Source organism: Struthio camelus, chromosome 1 (assembly GCF_040807025.1).
Source record: "Struthio camelus isolate bStrCam1 chromosome 1, bStrCam1.hap1, whole genome shotgun sequence".
Lineage (NCBI taxonomy): Eukaryota > Metazoa > Chordata > Aves > Struthioniformes > Struthionidae > Struthio > Struthio camelus.
This window is the reverse complement of record NC_090942.1, coordinates 200772719-200788459: the sequence shown is the minus strand read 5'-3', so window position 1 is coordinate 200788459 and position 15741 is coordinate 200772719. Positions and strand designations below refer to the sequence as shown.

The 15741-nt window shown below is 42.3% G+C and overlaps 1 protein-coding gene across 8 annotated transcripts in view; it reads right to left on the bottom strand.

The window, feature by feature from the left end:
* Positions 1–12618: 12618 nt before the first annotated feature.
* Positions 12619–15741, bottom strand: part of LNX2 (ligand of numb-protein X 2) — a 62627-nt gene continuing 59504 nt past the window's right edge. For all 8 annotated transcript variants that reach the window (XM_068930174.1, XM_068930175.1, XM_068930178.1 and 5 more), the window contains one exon: positions 12619–14891. In XM_068930174.1, coding sequence (XP_068786275.1) covers positions 14756–14891 — 136 coding nt within the window. In that variant the 3' untranslated portion in view covers positions 12619–14755. The remainder of the gene's footprint in view (positions 14892–15741) is intronic.

Below are 15741 nucleotides of genomic sequence, written 5' to 3'. Positions count from 1 at the left end.
CAGGGGAGAAGGGTTCAAGGGCCAGACCCAGAAAGGAGCCACACACTGACAACGTGGAGATCTCAACCCTCATCGTTTTCTCTTCCTGATTTTTGTGCAGTCTTTGGCCAAAGGAGGTGGTTTACCCAAACACAAAGTGATTTGACCAAGCTAGTTTACTGAATTAGAAACTTAAAATTTTCTTGATTGACAGCTGCTGGCTCTCAAAACCAGCCTCTCTTATAGACTTTACATATGACTTATTTGGAATATCCTGCAAAGTGCTATGTTAGGATTCATCTCACCCTACTTCAGATGCTGTTGTGCAAAAGTCTATACTTCAGCTAGACATCCCAGGTTCCCTTTAAAGACGTGGAAAGAAATAGCTACAACTACAGCATGAGTCATCTGATTTTTTTTTTTTTACATTAGGATGGGATGAACAGCACCGAAAAGTGCCAATTTCTCTTCATTAGCTAGAGACCCCAAACTCCCCAGAATAAGCATTAGATATCCACAGGACAGGTATCTGTGACTAGGCAGATCGTTTCTGTCCTTAATGCTTAGAATCAAACTGTCTGAGGGAGAGATGCCCATGCCTGACACAGGCAAATTAGGATAGTTAAGATGGCCTTTTACATCTTAGCTTAGTTAAGGGGATTTATGGGAATTTATTAAGTGACGGGTGAAAAACTAAGATTTCACAGATAACAAAGCAAACAAACCCATTTTCTCCCTCCCCTCTCTCCTTTCCTCTCTATTTTTGTCTTTTTATAGGTAAAAGTCTCCTTTATCCTGAAGCTTCTGGTTAGCTTAAAGATGGTATGGGCACAGTTGCAGATGTGTCTTCAATTCAATTCAATTCAAGGTATGAAAGTGTGATGTAATTATGGCTCTTACCAGACTTCCGAAGCTTATGTTTCTTTCAAAGTTTGAGCTTACACTTAGCTGCAGTTTTCCCAAAGGTCCATTTTGCTGTTCCTATTGCATATATAAGTTTTATATCTTTTTTAAAGACCTGCTTGTCTTATTTCTATAACTCTGAGATTGTAGATATGCACTCTGAATTTTCAGAAGATGCTTTTTTCCTGTCACTGCTCCTGTGCTGAGAAATATATTGACTTGGCTGAACATTTAGAATTAAATTATCTGATATTCAAAGCTCCCAAAGACTCACTAAGTGACAATAAGCACACCTGAATGAAGCTGGAAAAGGAATATTATATCTGTTGTTTGAAAGCATCTGTCACAACATGCCAGGTTTACTCTTGGCTTCCTGGTTATCTTTTATCTCTTTGACATTGAGAGATCACACTAAATAAAGGGGAAATTTGCATTGCAAAGACATATTTTTGTACTCAGCCTTCCTTCCTCCTGGTAAAGTTAGTTTTTCATTAAAGCATCACAAGCAATACAGTAAGTAAAATCCACTTACAAGCCCAAGTGAGCATTTCTTATCCTTCTTTGAGAATGGGAGGCAATGGAGGAGTGATACAGTGCGTGAAGGACATGGTTCATAAAATATTTACCCTGAAAAGAGTACGTCCATCTGACTTTTCATTTATAGAATAATAACTGAAGAATGAGCCACAAGCTACATATCTTATTCAATTCTGTTGACTTTACCTAGAGTCCATTAGCCTAAGTTGTGGTCTGTGCTTGGGAACACAGCGCAGGTCCGCAGCAGATAATGGCTCACGAAAGACAAATGGCATTAGGCAATGGGATAATGACTGGGTCATCTGTGAAAGTGGCTCTAAGCAAAGGACTGTCAGCATTTCCATTAAAATCTCCTGTTTCAGGCGCTTTAAAAACACATGTATAGAAGATTGATTCAATTTGGGGCTTGGCACAGAGGAGTTTGTTTAAGGAGCAAGTTCTTGTTTTAATTTTGTTTCAGAAACAAATTCTTCAGCCATAATGAATAACAATCGCTGAAGACCTGTGGTTTCTTGTGCTAACAAGGCACATATTGACACATGGTCAAGCCATTACAGAAAGCTCTTGTCAGTAATCCACATATCGTGTAGTTGTGAGAAAGGAGTACGCAGAAACACTTTGACGTCGTCGTTGATTGGCCAATCAACCGATTGGTTGATTGGTTAATAGAATTAACCAGTTCTAGAAATAAATGAAGGAATTTCTAAAAGCAGACAAATGCAATAGACTTCAGCAGATTTGGGGACACTTTCCTCTGTCTCATGGAAGACTGGCGTGCTGGAGCAGACATTTGCCTTCAGAAGTTTCTGTAGCAGCTCCAGTTTGCATACAAATTGATTCCACTCCTGATTTAAAGCAAGTAAACAAACAAATATTTTCCTCCAGCTTCCCTGCCTGCCAACAAAAATAATTACACAGGAAAATAAAATGAAATGAATGTAGACAGATGCATGACTGACAGGTGCCCTCAAAGCCGCTCTGAGATGGGTTTGAACCACCTGTCCTGGTTGTAGCTCACAGCAGCTTTTCCGTATCTTTGGGTGACATGTAATAAAAGGCCATTTGCTTCATCTGCTGGTCCCCCCCACAGGCTCCTTGCAGCGCCAGCACTGCTCCAGCTTCCTCTGCTGCTGCCACCCTTGTCTGGGAGACATTCCCTGAAGCATGTGGCTCTCAGGAGCACTGGGAATGCCCTTCAGATACTCGGCTTAGGAGGGCTCATAGTGCTCAAAATGATGGCATTTGGCCTGCTTTGATCACTGCAGTGCTCTAGGAGCTGCTCTGAGTACCGCAGAGGTGCTCCAAGTGTCTCTGGCACGTCACCTGGGGGCATGATGGTTACTACAGTGTTTGATAGAGCAAAAGTCAGCAGACATATGCAAAGAAATAAAACCTAGAGCTCATCTGTTGGCATCGAGGTTCAAGCTGAGCTGGTAGAAATCGCCCGATTCCAAGTGAGAGTGTACGGCCCTGGGTGCAGGTAGCCAGGGGTCCAAGTGCCTTCTCCCTCCGGCTGCAGGGCTTCCCAAGCCTGCTGCTGCACCCCAAGACTGAAAAAGATTTAGGAGGGCCTCCAAAACGTACCCCTCTTAGCAGCTTTGAGGGAACTCCTTTGCATGTTTTGACATTTGGGAAAGGTTTAGCATGTCTTGAAGGTGAGAGGAAGATGAATTAACAGAGAAGGAAGCAAAGAAAATTGTGTGTGTTTTTCTACCCAGATAAGAATGATTTACAGCTCTCTAGGGAGACAGATCCATGCCCCGAGGAGCTCAGAGTCTGAAAGGAGAGCAAATGAGTGAAATTCAATCTTATCCAACCCTGGGCCACCCAAAAGGCTTCTACCTTTTTGGGAATTACCTATAATTTATTGCCTACAATATCTAGATAATCATATAGGTAATTATTATATATAGGTAATATATAACATATAGGTAATAAAACATATTCATTATCCATAATAGGAAGTTACCTATAATTTCCCTGTCTTGTGGTTTTGATTGTTTAGTCACCTGTCTTCCTGAACACATTAAATATTGCCTACATATTGGGAAATAGGATGCTAGCAAAACTAGTCATTTTGCAAGCACTGGTATTGCAAGTGTTTCTGGTTCCAGGCCAGCATTTTTGGAGCATTTCATTAGAAATTAATGCCAACCAACCTCACAGAGGATACCTGAGAGGGCTACCAAAGTACAGCTTCATGTATAAGGCCAGTGACTGAGGCAACATTTTTCTTTAAGGGTGTGGGGGGAGACCCCAGGTGACATGGCTGATGAGAAGCATTTTTCTCTACTTGATGAATCAGTAGATTTCTGGCAGATGCCTTCAGACAGAAAAATGAGAGCAAGCTCTTCATTTGACAAGCTGCTTGGGAAATATAGGTTCTATAGACTGCAGTTCAGATTGCTCTGGACATCTGACATTTTTGCTCTGAAAATAAAACCAGTTTTGATGTCAGAGAAGGTACTAAAATTTGCATGGAGGACGCTGTCTTCCAAGGAAAAGACAGTAGAAAAGAAAGTAGAGAGAACAACTGGAGATACTAGACAAAAACATGAAAATCCCCATGGCAGGACACAGCATGCCTGAGTGGGAACTTACCATGCATGTAGGTGTAACTGAGGAGAGGGTTTGTTAGGCAAAGAGGAAGACAGGCTCAGGGCTACACCTGCATTGCTAAATAAAACAGGGCTAGGAAAGCAAGCCCAGGTGCTAACTTACTGATCACAAATATTGCCGCTCCCCGGTGTGCTTTAAGCCTTGGCCCACAGCACGCTGGGCCAAACAGCTTATCAAATTTGGGATATCATTTGGGAGAGAGCGGAGGCCAGGGGCTATTCCCCAAAGGCAGCGTGTCTGTTCCTGTGCTGGGGTTGTCTCCCATTGTGCCCCACCACTTTTGCTCTGTCAGGCTCTGCACCCTTCGGGACTCGCACTCACACCACCTTCAGTTTTACGCCATAAAAACAACCTCAACAAAAAAACACTGATGTGGGCTGCAACACAGTCCTTACACTATTCCAGACACTTTGTGACCCTAAGACATAACTGTTATTTACTGCAGTGTGCCTTTTCACTTCACTTCAGCTCCTCCAACTGAAAAACATGCACAATAAAAAATAGCAATTATCTCTTAAAGGCGCAGAGGAGCTCCAGGGCCAAGTGTGGTGATCTTTTGGTGCCAGTTGTCCTCCAAGGGCCAGCAAATGTCCCAGGCTGTGGGCGCATCCTGCAGGTTGGCTCCCCCGGCGGGCGGCCAGCCCCACCACGGCTCCCCCAGCCCTGCTGCCCACTGTGGTAGGCAGCACCCTGCGAGCGAAGGCTTCGTTCAGCCAGGCTGGGAGGGGATGCAAAGGCTGCTGGCAGTAATGTGTCTGATAGGACACCTGGGTCTAATCTAGCTGCCCAGATCAGCAACCTGAAAGTTTCGCCATATAAAGGTGGGTGTAAGATAAAAATGCTAACGCAGGTGAGGAACTGAAGAAGCGTTGTGAGATACTATACTATGACCACAGAAATGATCATCCATGGATGACTAAAGGGATATTCACACAGGTTTCTGAAAACAGTGTGTCCAGCCCTGGAAACCTACGGCTACAATATTAGCTAATGCTAATCAGCAATTCAGCATCCATCCATGCAAAAGCCAGTGATACAAAAAGTTTCACATGAGCATTTATGGGAAACTAATACTGCCTGAAAATGGTTAGTGGGTACTCATGGCTGTTGTGGGATTGGACCTGTTTATGCTGACTGCAGACTGAAGATGTTTAAACTTTTAAAAAATGAGCTGTGATAATGAAGGCAGGCGATGCAGGGCTTTTTGCGTGTGTCAAAAACAAGGCAGTGCTGATGGCACAGAAAGAGAGTTTAGCGTTGATTTACACACACTTCACGGGGAAAAAGCCTCACATTTTTCTCCTAATGGTTATTCCCATTTCTATGAACCTGCTCTGGCTCTCTCTTATCCCCATGACACAGGCTGGTTTCACTGTGGGAAGTGTTACTGGAAGAGCCGGACTGTTGAGCTAGAGTCTGGTCTATTTTAAGCACAGTTAATGTACAGCATGGCACCAGGGAAAGAGGGATTGTTCCTGGCTTACATTTTGCATTCAGCCAGAGGGAAGGCAAGGGTGCCTGCCCTGCTAGGACCGGCCCCGGTCAGTGAGTAAAGAGGTATGCAGGGAGGTGGATGCAGCAAAAACACCCAGTGCATGAGAGTTTGGCACTTTCTGCTGCCCTGAAAAATATTGCATGCATCTATAATGGCAAACAAGAGCAAGGAAGTCACAGAAGTAGCTTTATATTGTTGGGAAGTCGTAACCCAAATGGTCAGCAAAGGCGGAGGCAAGGCAGCCCACCAAGAGAGGAAGAGATGCTTTTTGTTCTGGAGAGCTTTCAGATAAGCAGCTACCTTTGTACATGACAGCTATAGCATAATTAGCAGCAATACCACAGATTTAATACCCGCTGGCAATGGTGAGAATATGCTGGAAGAGACCTTGTGCAGGACACCTTAGAAATGACCTGATCATTACTAGCTGGAGTAATTATTAGATTAGCCAAGGTACTCACAATGTCTTATTAATGTTGCCTGTGAATTGCTATTTTTGCATATGGATGGAAGAGGCAGTGAGCAATGTTTTTGCAGATATGGGAGCTATTTGTCACCTGTTGCTGTGAGGTGTAGGGGCTTATGCTGTACAATACAAGCTAACCCGAAATTTAACAAAGCAGATGTCTGTGGCCTCCTTGGCGCTGCGTGGTTACTGACTGGCGCACTTCTGAGATCGGTCGCAATATGCCAACATCGCTGGAGAAACTGCTGCTTATCACGGTCTATGTATAACTGAGCTGAGTTGGAGATAGGGAAACTGAAATTCAACAAGACTTGCAATATTTGCTATTTTGCTCTTGCAACAATTCCCACAAATATATTTTTGAAGTTTTAGGGTAAAACTCATTTGTGCAGCTCAGGGCAGGCTGTAGCTCTTTTCTGCGTCATTAATTCTCCGGCTTATTTTTCTCTTTTCAAAGTTCTCTGCAGGTCACTCCCCAAACAGCGGCTGGGAATGGAAGAGCACATCGAAACCATTATTGATAAACAGTTCCGTCTTGGAGCTACATGAAGCCATTATTCCACAAAGATGTGAACAAAATGGTTTTGCATTGTATGAATTATTTTCCTATTTGAAACACAGAATCTCTCTCAAATAGCTTTAAAACCCACATTGTAGCGAAGCATCCAGTTTGTTCCATTACCTACTCGCGGAGTCAACTGGCGAACCACTGTTATTAATTTCAATGGAAAGCTAAAATGCAGTTCATTTTCTGTAATTGCAGGCCCATCACCTAAAGACCCAGCAAAAGCTTTTAATCCGAGGCATTTTCAGATGAGGATGATCAGAATTACATCGCATATCTTCATAAGGTGCATAATTATGAGGGCTTCAATCACAGACATAAAAAGAGCTAAACTTCCCACGCCGTCACAAAACGGCTCCCTCTTGGGGCCGGGGGGGCGCCACAGAGAGCGCTGGGGGGCAGTGGGCTGTGCTGGTCCCTACCCGAGGATGGCCTGGTGCTGCTGCTGCGGCCCTCTCCCCTGCCACCCCACGGCCACCGTGCTGACGGCTGATGCCAGTGCAGGACCACCCCTGCCGTCCTCCAAGCCTCCCCTTTGGATTTCCACCAGCTCCTCTCTTACTGCGATGGCCATTTTACCTTAATTCCTGGTCAAGCCCCAAGGTTTCTTGGGAATAAAGAGCAACCTGAACGCTTTTCCAGGACCTAATAGTGGCGCTTCCCCCATGACAGGGGGCAGAAAATCATAAGCTGCCCTGAAGCCAGACCACCAGTGCTGGTGGTGAAGGAAAGCGGGCAAGAAGGGAGCCTGGAGATACCCTTGCTGCCTCCCTCCTGCCCGGTAGCTCGGTGGGGGTAAAATCTTCTCTTCCAGCTGCAGCTGCCAGGGAGGAGAGGAGACAAGAGGATAGGAGAGATGCTTCCACAGAGGTGGGCAACGAATGCCAGCACCCTGGCCCCACTGCACTGACGTCCCGGCCCCAACGGGGCTGAAACATCTCCAAGGACCAGGCGCGCACACGCAACACGCATGCCACCGGAAAGGGGGGAGAGCAACCCATGTGTGTGCGTGTGAACACATACAGCAGAACCGGACAACACTTCACTTTTGGTTTGAAAAGAAGCATTCATCTGAAAAATCCATTTTCCGCTGAGGCAAAGCATGGAGGGGAACTGTTTGGTCTATCTCACTGTCTTCAGAAAGTCAGTAGCGACTCAGGGCTGGCATGGCTGGGATGCAGCTCATTCGGCACCTGAACCTGAAGGCAGTGGCTCAGGAGTGCGGAGCGCACGTCGCCTGTTTGAATACGATGCAGGGAGAGCCCAGAGGCTGGGAAAGGCATTAGCAGGCTGGGCAGGTGCCTTGGAAAAACCAGCCCTTCAAAGGATCATAGGGGAGCAGCCAGGCAACCACTGCAGAGGGAACTGGGGCTGAGAAAGGCAAACATATACAAAAAGGTCAGAAAAAACCTACAGAAATCCTGGCAGGAAAAATCTGAGAAAAAATGCCATTTTGTTTAAGGATGAGAAAGACCCTGTGAGGTGCAGAAGATTCAGTAGAATACAGTTACACCCCATCAGAGAAAGGAAGGAAACGACAGCGTAGAGGCACAGCCAAGACCAGGGCTCGCACGTCCGTATTACAGAAACGGCTCACCGTGAGTAGCTGGTGTCGTGCGTTATTGATTCAAGCAACGCAGGCTTGGGAAGGATCTCCTGGTGGCTGTAGGCAAGATGCTGGACACACAACAGCAGGACTTACACCTGAGCATTCGCTAGACCCATTTCAGTGCAAGGCCACAGTTTTCAAGTGGAGTCTTTTGTACTAAACTCTTAAACCTGAACCACAGTGGGCTCCTGGGGAAACTCAGATCAGTGGAAAATGTAGATGCCAGAAGACCAACTCACTTAAATCAGGTGTCGAACACGGATTAACAGCTTCTTCAGCATCCCCTTCCTTACAGTCATGGCTACGGTCTTCTACTTTGACTAGAAAGTACTGATGGATGCCAAGTCTGCGCCTGCAGAGGTGTAGGCATGACAGAGCTGAAGCATACTTCTTTCCAGCAGTTTCAAAATTAAAAAGAATAGAAACACAGTGCAGCGTTGCAAAACGAGGATACTGTTCTGGGTGCTGAAGGACTCTAACTTTCATCTTTAATTGATTTCAAAAAGAGCTAAGCATGTTTAGTACCTTGGTAGATGAGGACTCAGCAGACTAAGGTGGATAATTGGAGCAGCAGAAGTATCTGTCTGGGAAGCAATTTAATTTAAAAAAAAAAAAAAAAAGAAAGAAACAAAAAGGTCAAGCCTTTCCTCTGCTGTGCTGCATTTAATCTGCACACGTACAGAGGAATCCAGGCTCCAGGGTTTTTTTTTAGCTGGCACATTTCCCCGAACACGATAACATTTTTAACATTAGTGGATGACATTTCATAATATGTTTAAGGATCTGTAATATTTTATGCTTGTAGCTTTTTGTGATTGTTGTTCCAATATGGCATTGATGCCAGTATTAAAGTTTAATATGATTATAAAGCTCAACTGTATAACTGAGGGTTATACTCTTTATCTATTCTAATCTGATTAAAATGCTTCTCTTCAGTAGCTTTCTGCAATCGCTTTATAGCAAAACCTGGGAGCAAAGCCACCAGCAGTTTGGTTTGTCCCAGATCAAAAGAAATAGCAAGTTCCTTACGTGTGTATTTCATTACTTAACCTACAAAGATTGGTCCAAACTGCAAACCTAAGTCTATTTAGCTTTCGTAAAACTACTCTCCGAGAAGATTTGTGGAGTTGGTCTCTGACAGGAAGCCAATGGCCAGTGCTCGCTGCAAGGCTGTTACAGAGTTTCGACACATGCCTCCTTCAGCAGAAGTAGAAAGGCATTTTGGATCTTGCTGCCTAGTGCTGAGGTTGCTAGGCAATGAAGTAACTACAAGCAGCTAATGTCGCTGCCGTATCTAAAACCCATCATAGCATTAAATTCATCATCGTAATTAAATTTTTTCCACTGCTTATGATACCACCTCCCTTATGTGAAGTATCTACTCTAGTCTAGTGGTAAACTAGTTAATGCAACAGAGCACATCCAACTCTAATTTCTGTTGTCATTTGGTGCTCATATCCACATAATTTATTATGAATCTGAAGGCACAGTACATAAAACGTACTGCAGTCAGAGAACGTGATTAGCCCATGTACAGGAAAAAGCATGAAGAGGTCTGCTTTACTAAAACTAATGCCCTGTAGACAACTGCTCCTCTTAAGATTTCCAACGCTAGCATGGCAGAAAAGCTGTGTATAGCCAAATATACCTGCTGAAATAGTGATGCTTTTACACCACACTTTTGCGGCAAACCAGAACTGCTGGATGAACCCCCTAAACAGCAGAGGTTTTTCTGTGGGCTACATTTTGCACATCCGTAGTGTTAGGCAAATCTAAGATCAGATTTAGAGTGTAAACAAATACTTAAGCTTCTGATTTGTTTACATGAAACCTCACGCCTATGTCTTAAAAGGCAACAATAGCTGCTTTGCAGACTGCCTCTCTAAAGATAGCCAAGACTGAATTATCTATACGGCCATGACTGCTGACTTGAGCGTACACAAAGTGGGTTTTTGCCCTTGCAGCAGACTAAAGGGGCAAAATCAAAGGGACCTTGCTTCCACTGCCTGTTCTGCCTAACCCAGAGCCTTGGAAAGCCGCGGCTGGCTGCTGCTGCTGCTGCTGCCAAGGCAGGGGCAGGGAGCAGAGCTCGAGGAGTTCAGCATAGCTGCTACTGCTCGGGAAGGAGGGTGAAGGGGGGCAGCCGTTTCCAGATGCAACATCTGCCCCCAGCTATTGAGGCACAGAACAGGCTCTCCTCTTACCTCTCTTGCCCAATTCCTTGTCCCTCCTGTGATGGGAGTGGCTGGCTCTCACACCTACTTGGGCAAAATCAACTTTGCTTCCCCTGCTGAGGAGCTTGCTGGTTCTGCTTGCCCAAACTTGCAACTCAGACTCCTCCAGACAGCTGTTGCTAGCACAATTTAAAAACAAAAGCAACCCCCCCAAACGCAAACTCATTCTTTCCCTTCCTAAAACATGCTTTTGGCACAATAAACTCCATGGCTGTTGCCCAGCATGCTGCGCCAGCTTTGCTAAGACTCTCAGACCTTTTTGATTTGTGAGTTATCTGAAGTTTTCCGAGTCAGTCTACAGAACTGAGTTAATCGGTCGCATCACACACAATGCAACATTAGCATGTGTGCAGTACCTGTATGGTGCTGCTAATATTTCGGGGACCCATGCATGCAATATGACAACAAAGAGAAGGGCAGCATCAGCATTTAGCTAAAATTAAGCTTTCTTGCCCACATACACTTTTTGGGATTGCCATAGAAGCATGAAGTTGGTCTAAAGCCTTCCCCATACTCCTGGGAACAGAGTAACAAACGTCAGAGAAATCTAAGAATTGTTCCTTTACTAGCTGGACATAAATCACATCAGGTGTAACAAGGCCATTGCAGATCATTTCCTGTCTCTCTCTCACAAACACCCTTTACCTTTGTGTCAGTGGAGGTCCATTCTTTTAGCTTTCAGGCAAACCTTCCTGTCTATGTGTGAAAACTGGGATGAAGATACTCACTGACCTCAATTACATCATCATCTCAGGCTATGCAACGTCTGTGTCATTAAACATTGCAATGCAGTAGTCACGTGGCCTTAACTCCATGGTTGCTATCACTGCTGCTCGGCCTGGCATATCTGTTCTTTTAACTCTTCATGATCTTGCACGTTACATCCCTAACAAATCTTCAAGATCACCTAAAATTGCCTCAGAAGTAAACGGTCAAGTTTCTTAACCGAATGAAACTTGCCTCGCTCCCAGTATTATTTTTGTCACAAGGCATCTGAGAATCAGGTTTAGATTTTCATTTTAACTGCCCCCAAAGAATTAGGGGATTTGCAATGAGAATCTCAAGTTCTTTTGTAGTAGCGAATTTTCCTCCCTTCCGTTGCTCCTGTCTCTAAATAGGAAGTTTAGAGCAGCCAATGAAATAACAAGTCTCCAGATTTTGCTTCATTGTCATGCCGTGAAGCAGAATAAACTGTTTTATATTCTTCACTGAGGATCCACGTGGTTGTTTGGGGAAGCCGTTCCTCCCATGAAGATACAGCATACAGACGATTAGGTCCACACCACCTCACAAGACAGATCTGTGCACATCCAGCTGCAGCAACAGAATCATTAATCTGTCAGTAAATCAAAATGCTCACAGTTTGGCTCTTACGTTACAGGAAGCACAAGAGCTAATAACCTACTGGCAAGCACTGCAGGTTTTTTGTGCGTTTTTATATGTAAGCATGTATTGCTTTAAAGGAACTCGCCTATTCTTAACCCACTAACTGCTGTAAAAATAAGAATCTAGGCTCTGGGCAACATGAGTAGTAAGATCATTAAGAAATTACTTTCAGATTCACTCTAGCTAGCAGACATCTAAAGATAAATTTGAGCATAAATTTGTAAGACTTGGTTGCCTGCAGGAGATGGAGATGGTAGCTGCTTACCAGGAGGCTCAAATTTCAGTTCTGTGTTCTTATAAAACTGACTTTTCCAGAAAGACTGTGTCCTTGCATCAAATCTATGCTGTGAAAGCATCCTCAATTTGATCAGTACCAGCTGGCATTGAAGGGAAAAGAGGAAACATTCCTTGCGGTAAAGTACCATAAGGCATAGCTTTTACCTCCTCTTTAGAAGCATGTTATTTCTCACTGATGGAATTACTAGTTAAACAGTTGATATGTTACTCTGGCCTTATGAAAATGCTCTCAGACTCTTTTAGTAAATTCACTAACTGTAATTTGTGATAAATCACAGGAAAAAAAAATCTTTAAACTCGGTCTGCGTTTACCTACACAGATCTTTTGTACAGAGTGAGACAATACTTTAAGTTATTACAATGAGTAGAATGAATTTTTATTTTCATTCATCCTTCATTAATACCACACATTTAGATAGCAATATCTGGAAAAAAAAAATCTTGGAATAATTTAAAATAGAAGGCACAGAAAACCAAACCAAACTATGTGGCGACAAGACAATGGGGGAAAATGGCTCAGGAAGGGAATTCATTCAGAACAAGCTTTTATCTCTGGACATTCTGACCAAAAGCCACAGCACACCGAAACAAAATAGCACAGTTCAAGCTAACCCATGCTTTCGTTACATACACATACATATAAAAGAAAAATTAGAAAAATCTGATTTTTGTAGGGTTTTGAATTAAATGTTACTTTTAAAATAAAAAATGTTAAGTCCAATACATATGTCAAAATCTTCCCTAAAGACTATACTAAGACGTACTTTACAAAAAATTCGCATTAAAAGCAAAGAATACAGTTAAACGGCATTTTTAGATGGAAGGAAACGACTCAAATCAATTAATGTATCAAATAATTTTGGCGTTTGCTTCAAAAACAAAGATTTTCAATACAGTAATATACTGTACAGGACATTCTTTTGTATTTTAATATTATGAAATTAAATTGATATCATACATTACAGAGAGAAATAAAACCACTTCGTTCATATGAGATTTGCATACTTTTTTGAAAAAGAATAACTTTATTTCTTTTACAAAAAAACCCCTACTGGAATTAATGACATGCGATAATATGCCCCAATATTATAACTGCTAAGTTTGAAAATAAAGTTCATGCTTCACAATTGAAATACGTTGTGATTCTTAAATACATTATCTGGTAATTAATAATACAATATAGGGTCATTCATAAAATCAGTTCAGGTTGTGAACCTGGTTTATAAATGAAGCTCTTTTTCAAATATGCTGAACACTAACAACACACAGATTTTGCTCCAGGTCAACGAATCAGTTCGTGTGCCATCTTCCCCCTTCTCCCCCCCTTTTTTATTTATTTTTTTACCAAATGGGTAATTAGCCTGAAAATATCATGGAAAGGCAAAGTCTAAAAGTTACAGGTTTTATTTTAAAAATACTAAATACAATCAAAGATAAATAGCATTATTCTTACTGACAGCTTAATAGCAGGTACTCTCTAAAGGAAAAAAAAAATCCTGAAATGCAAAACAGACAGTTTCAGCATTTTATATCAAGGCATTTGCACATTTGCCAGGAGGAGACAGAATAAGAATGAACTTTGCAGCTTACTTTGCAGTTGGACTCAAGTGAAAAGAGCCTTTCTCCTAGCCTGCCCACCTGTAAACCGTAATGCATGCTTTCTTAATACCTTGCTTTTTTTCTGTAAATAATTCTTTCATTTACAAAGTACAAGTCAAAGCATTGTTTCCGCACATGAATAAAGACAGTTGACAACTACAATATAAACTGTAAAAATGATTTTAGTAAAAACGTCCATCAAAATTGTCTGACATAGCAAAACATTCATTTGTAAAGTCAAGTCTAATACTGCAAGCCATTCACTCAAAGGTGACCTCGGGCACGCGTATTCCTGCCAGCGTTGCAACAGTAATTACTTCCACATTTCTTTTCACTATAGGACACAAACTCCGTAATATATTAAAGTTTCCTAACAAAGAGTCCAATTATTGCATGTTATAAAAATTCCAGTAATATCAGGCTTTTGTCCTACTTTTCTATGAACACTGATGCCTTGGCAAGAAAAATCATGGGGATCAAATGATTTCTTACGAGTAAACATGGGTTTGTTGAATGAGTCTAAAATACTGATTCAAAACTGGATTGGCTTAAAAAAATGAAAAGGCCTACCTTTGGAAACTGATTTCGAGTCATAGCAGCAGATAGATGCGTCACTGCGTCACTGACACATTCTCTTCTCAGTGAGGAATGGGCACATGGCTATTATATTTATATAATACGTGTAATTTTGGACTGCTCAGAAAAATCAGAAGCATCACTAAGCTCTTCTCCTGGCTCTACAAAGAATATTATCTGACTGAGAAAGCTCAACGACAGCCGTAAAGGAATGGGAGTTTTTATGTGTGAGCATGCGTGTATTTGCATTTGTACCAGCAATGAACATAGCATACTTGGTAGAAATGGCTATTTTAGGATGGAAAGATACATACAGTGAGTCTGAGAGGCTCATAAGAAAATAAGGAAAACAAAGAAAAAAGTCAATGCAGCAGTTTTGGCCCTGCTTATAACCAGCTGTATATCAACAGGAGAAAAAAAAAGATAAACGAGATTTTTGTGCCAGCTATCTAGAAAAAGAAGCTGCTTGAACCAAAGTGATTTCACAAATCTAAATGAGGCTTCCAGGCCAGCAAATCACGGTTAAAGTTACTTTGTTCCTCTGCTCCTTCAGCATTGGAACGAGTGCAGAATGGCTCATTCCAACTGTTGACAGTCCATTTACAGCAACAATCATATCACCACACCTAAAAAACACAAGAAGAAAACCAAATGAAGACGACCCACGACTATCTCTGGGGTAATAAGTTTCCATCAGGTTTGAAGCGGAGCTAACAAAAAAAAAAAAAAAACACCCAAAACCCACCAAAAAGGGTTCAATTTTTAGCCTGTCTTCCTATTAAGGCTTGGAATTCTTGAATCACTGGATTTCAATCCTAATATAAAAATAGTTCTGCATTAAGAGCAGGCTTAGGAAAATGAGAGAAGGGATAGCTGGAAAGATCTAATGTAGTAAAAACAAGATAATGACATAGCACGTGTATGACAGAAGCATTTATGTTTATGTTTGTGTGAATTATAACACGTTTACACTAATCACGCCTCTACTGTAGGAGGTGCAAGCAAATGATGTTTATGGTTACCAGCTAGATTCCAATACAGAATCTTGTTTTCAGCAGCTTAGGATTTGGTCAAATATAACTATTTGGCTGGAAATCTCCCACAGTAGATGGTTCAACTGAGAAGCTGTAGTGTCTCCACACTTTGAATCGGGGAATAGGAATTTGTGAGGCTGCTGTTTCCTGGCTTTGAGAAAATTTGCCTCAAGGGATTAAATTTCAGTTTTTATAAGCTCAGGGGAGATTTAAAAAAAAAAAAAAAAGTACCTACATTCTTTCTGTGTTAAGTAATTTTTCGTCTCAGACATCTCCTCGCTGTGACTTGACTGTGTTTAGCATCCCCTAGAGCACTAAAATGCAGCTCTGGAGACTAAATATGACTTTCCCTGAAAACAACTCTTTCAGCTACTGGGGACACTAAAACGAAGGGCAAAAAGATGTTCTCCTGAGCTCTCAACACGCACCACTAGGACAGAGC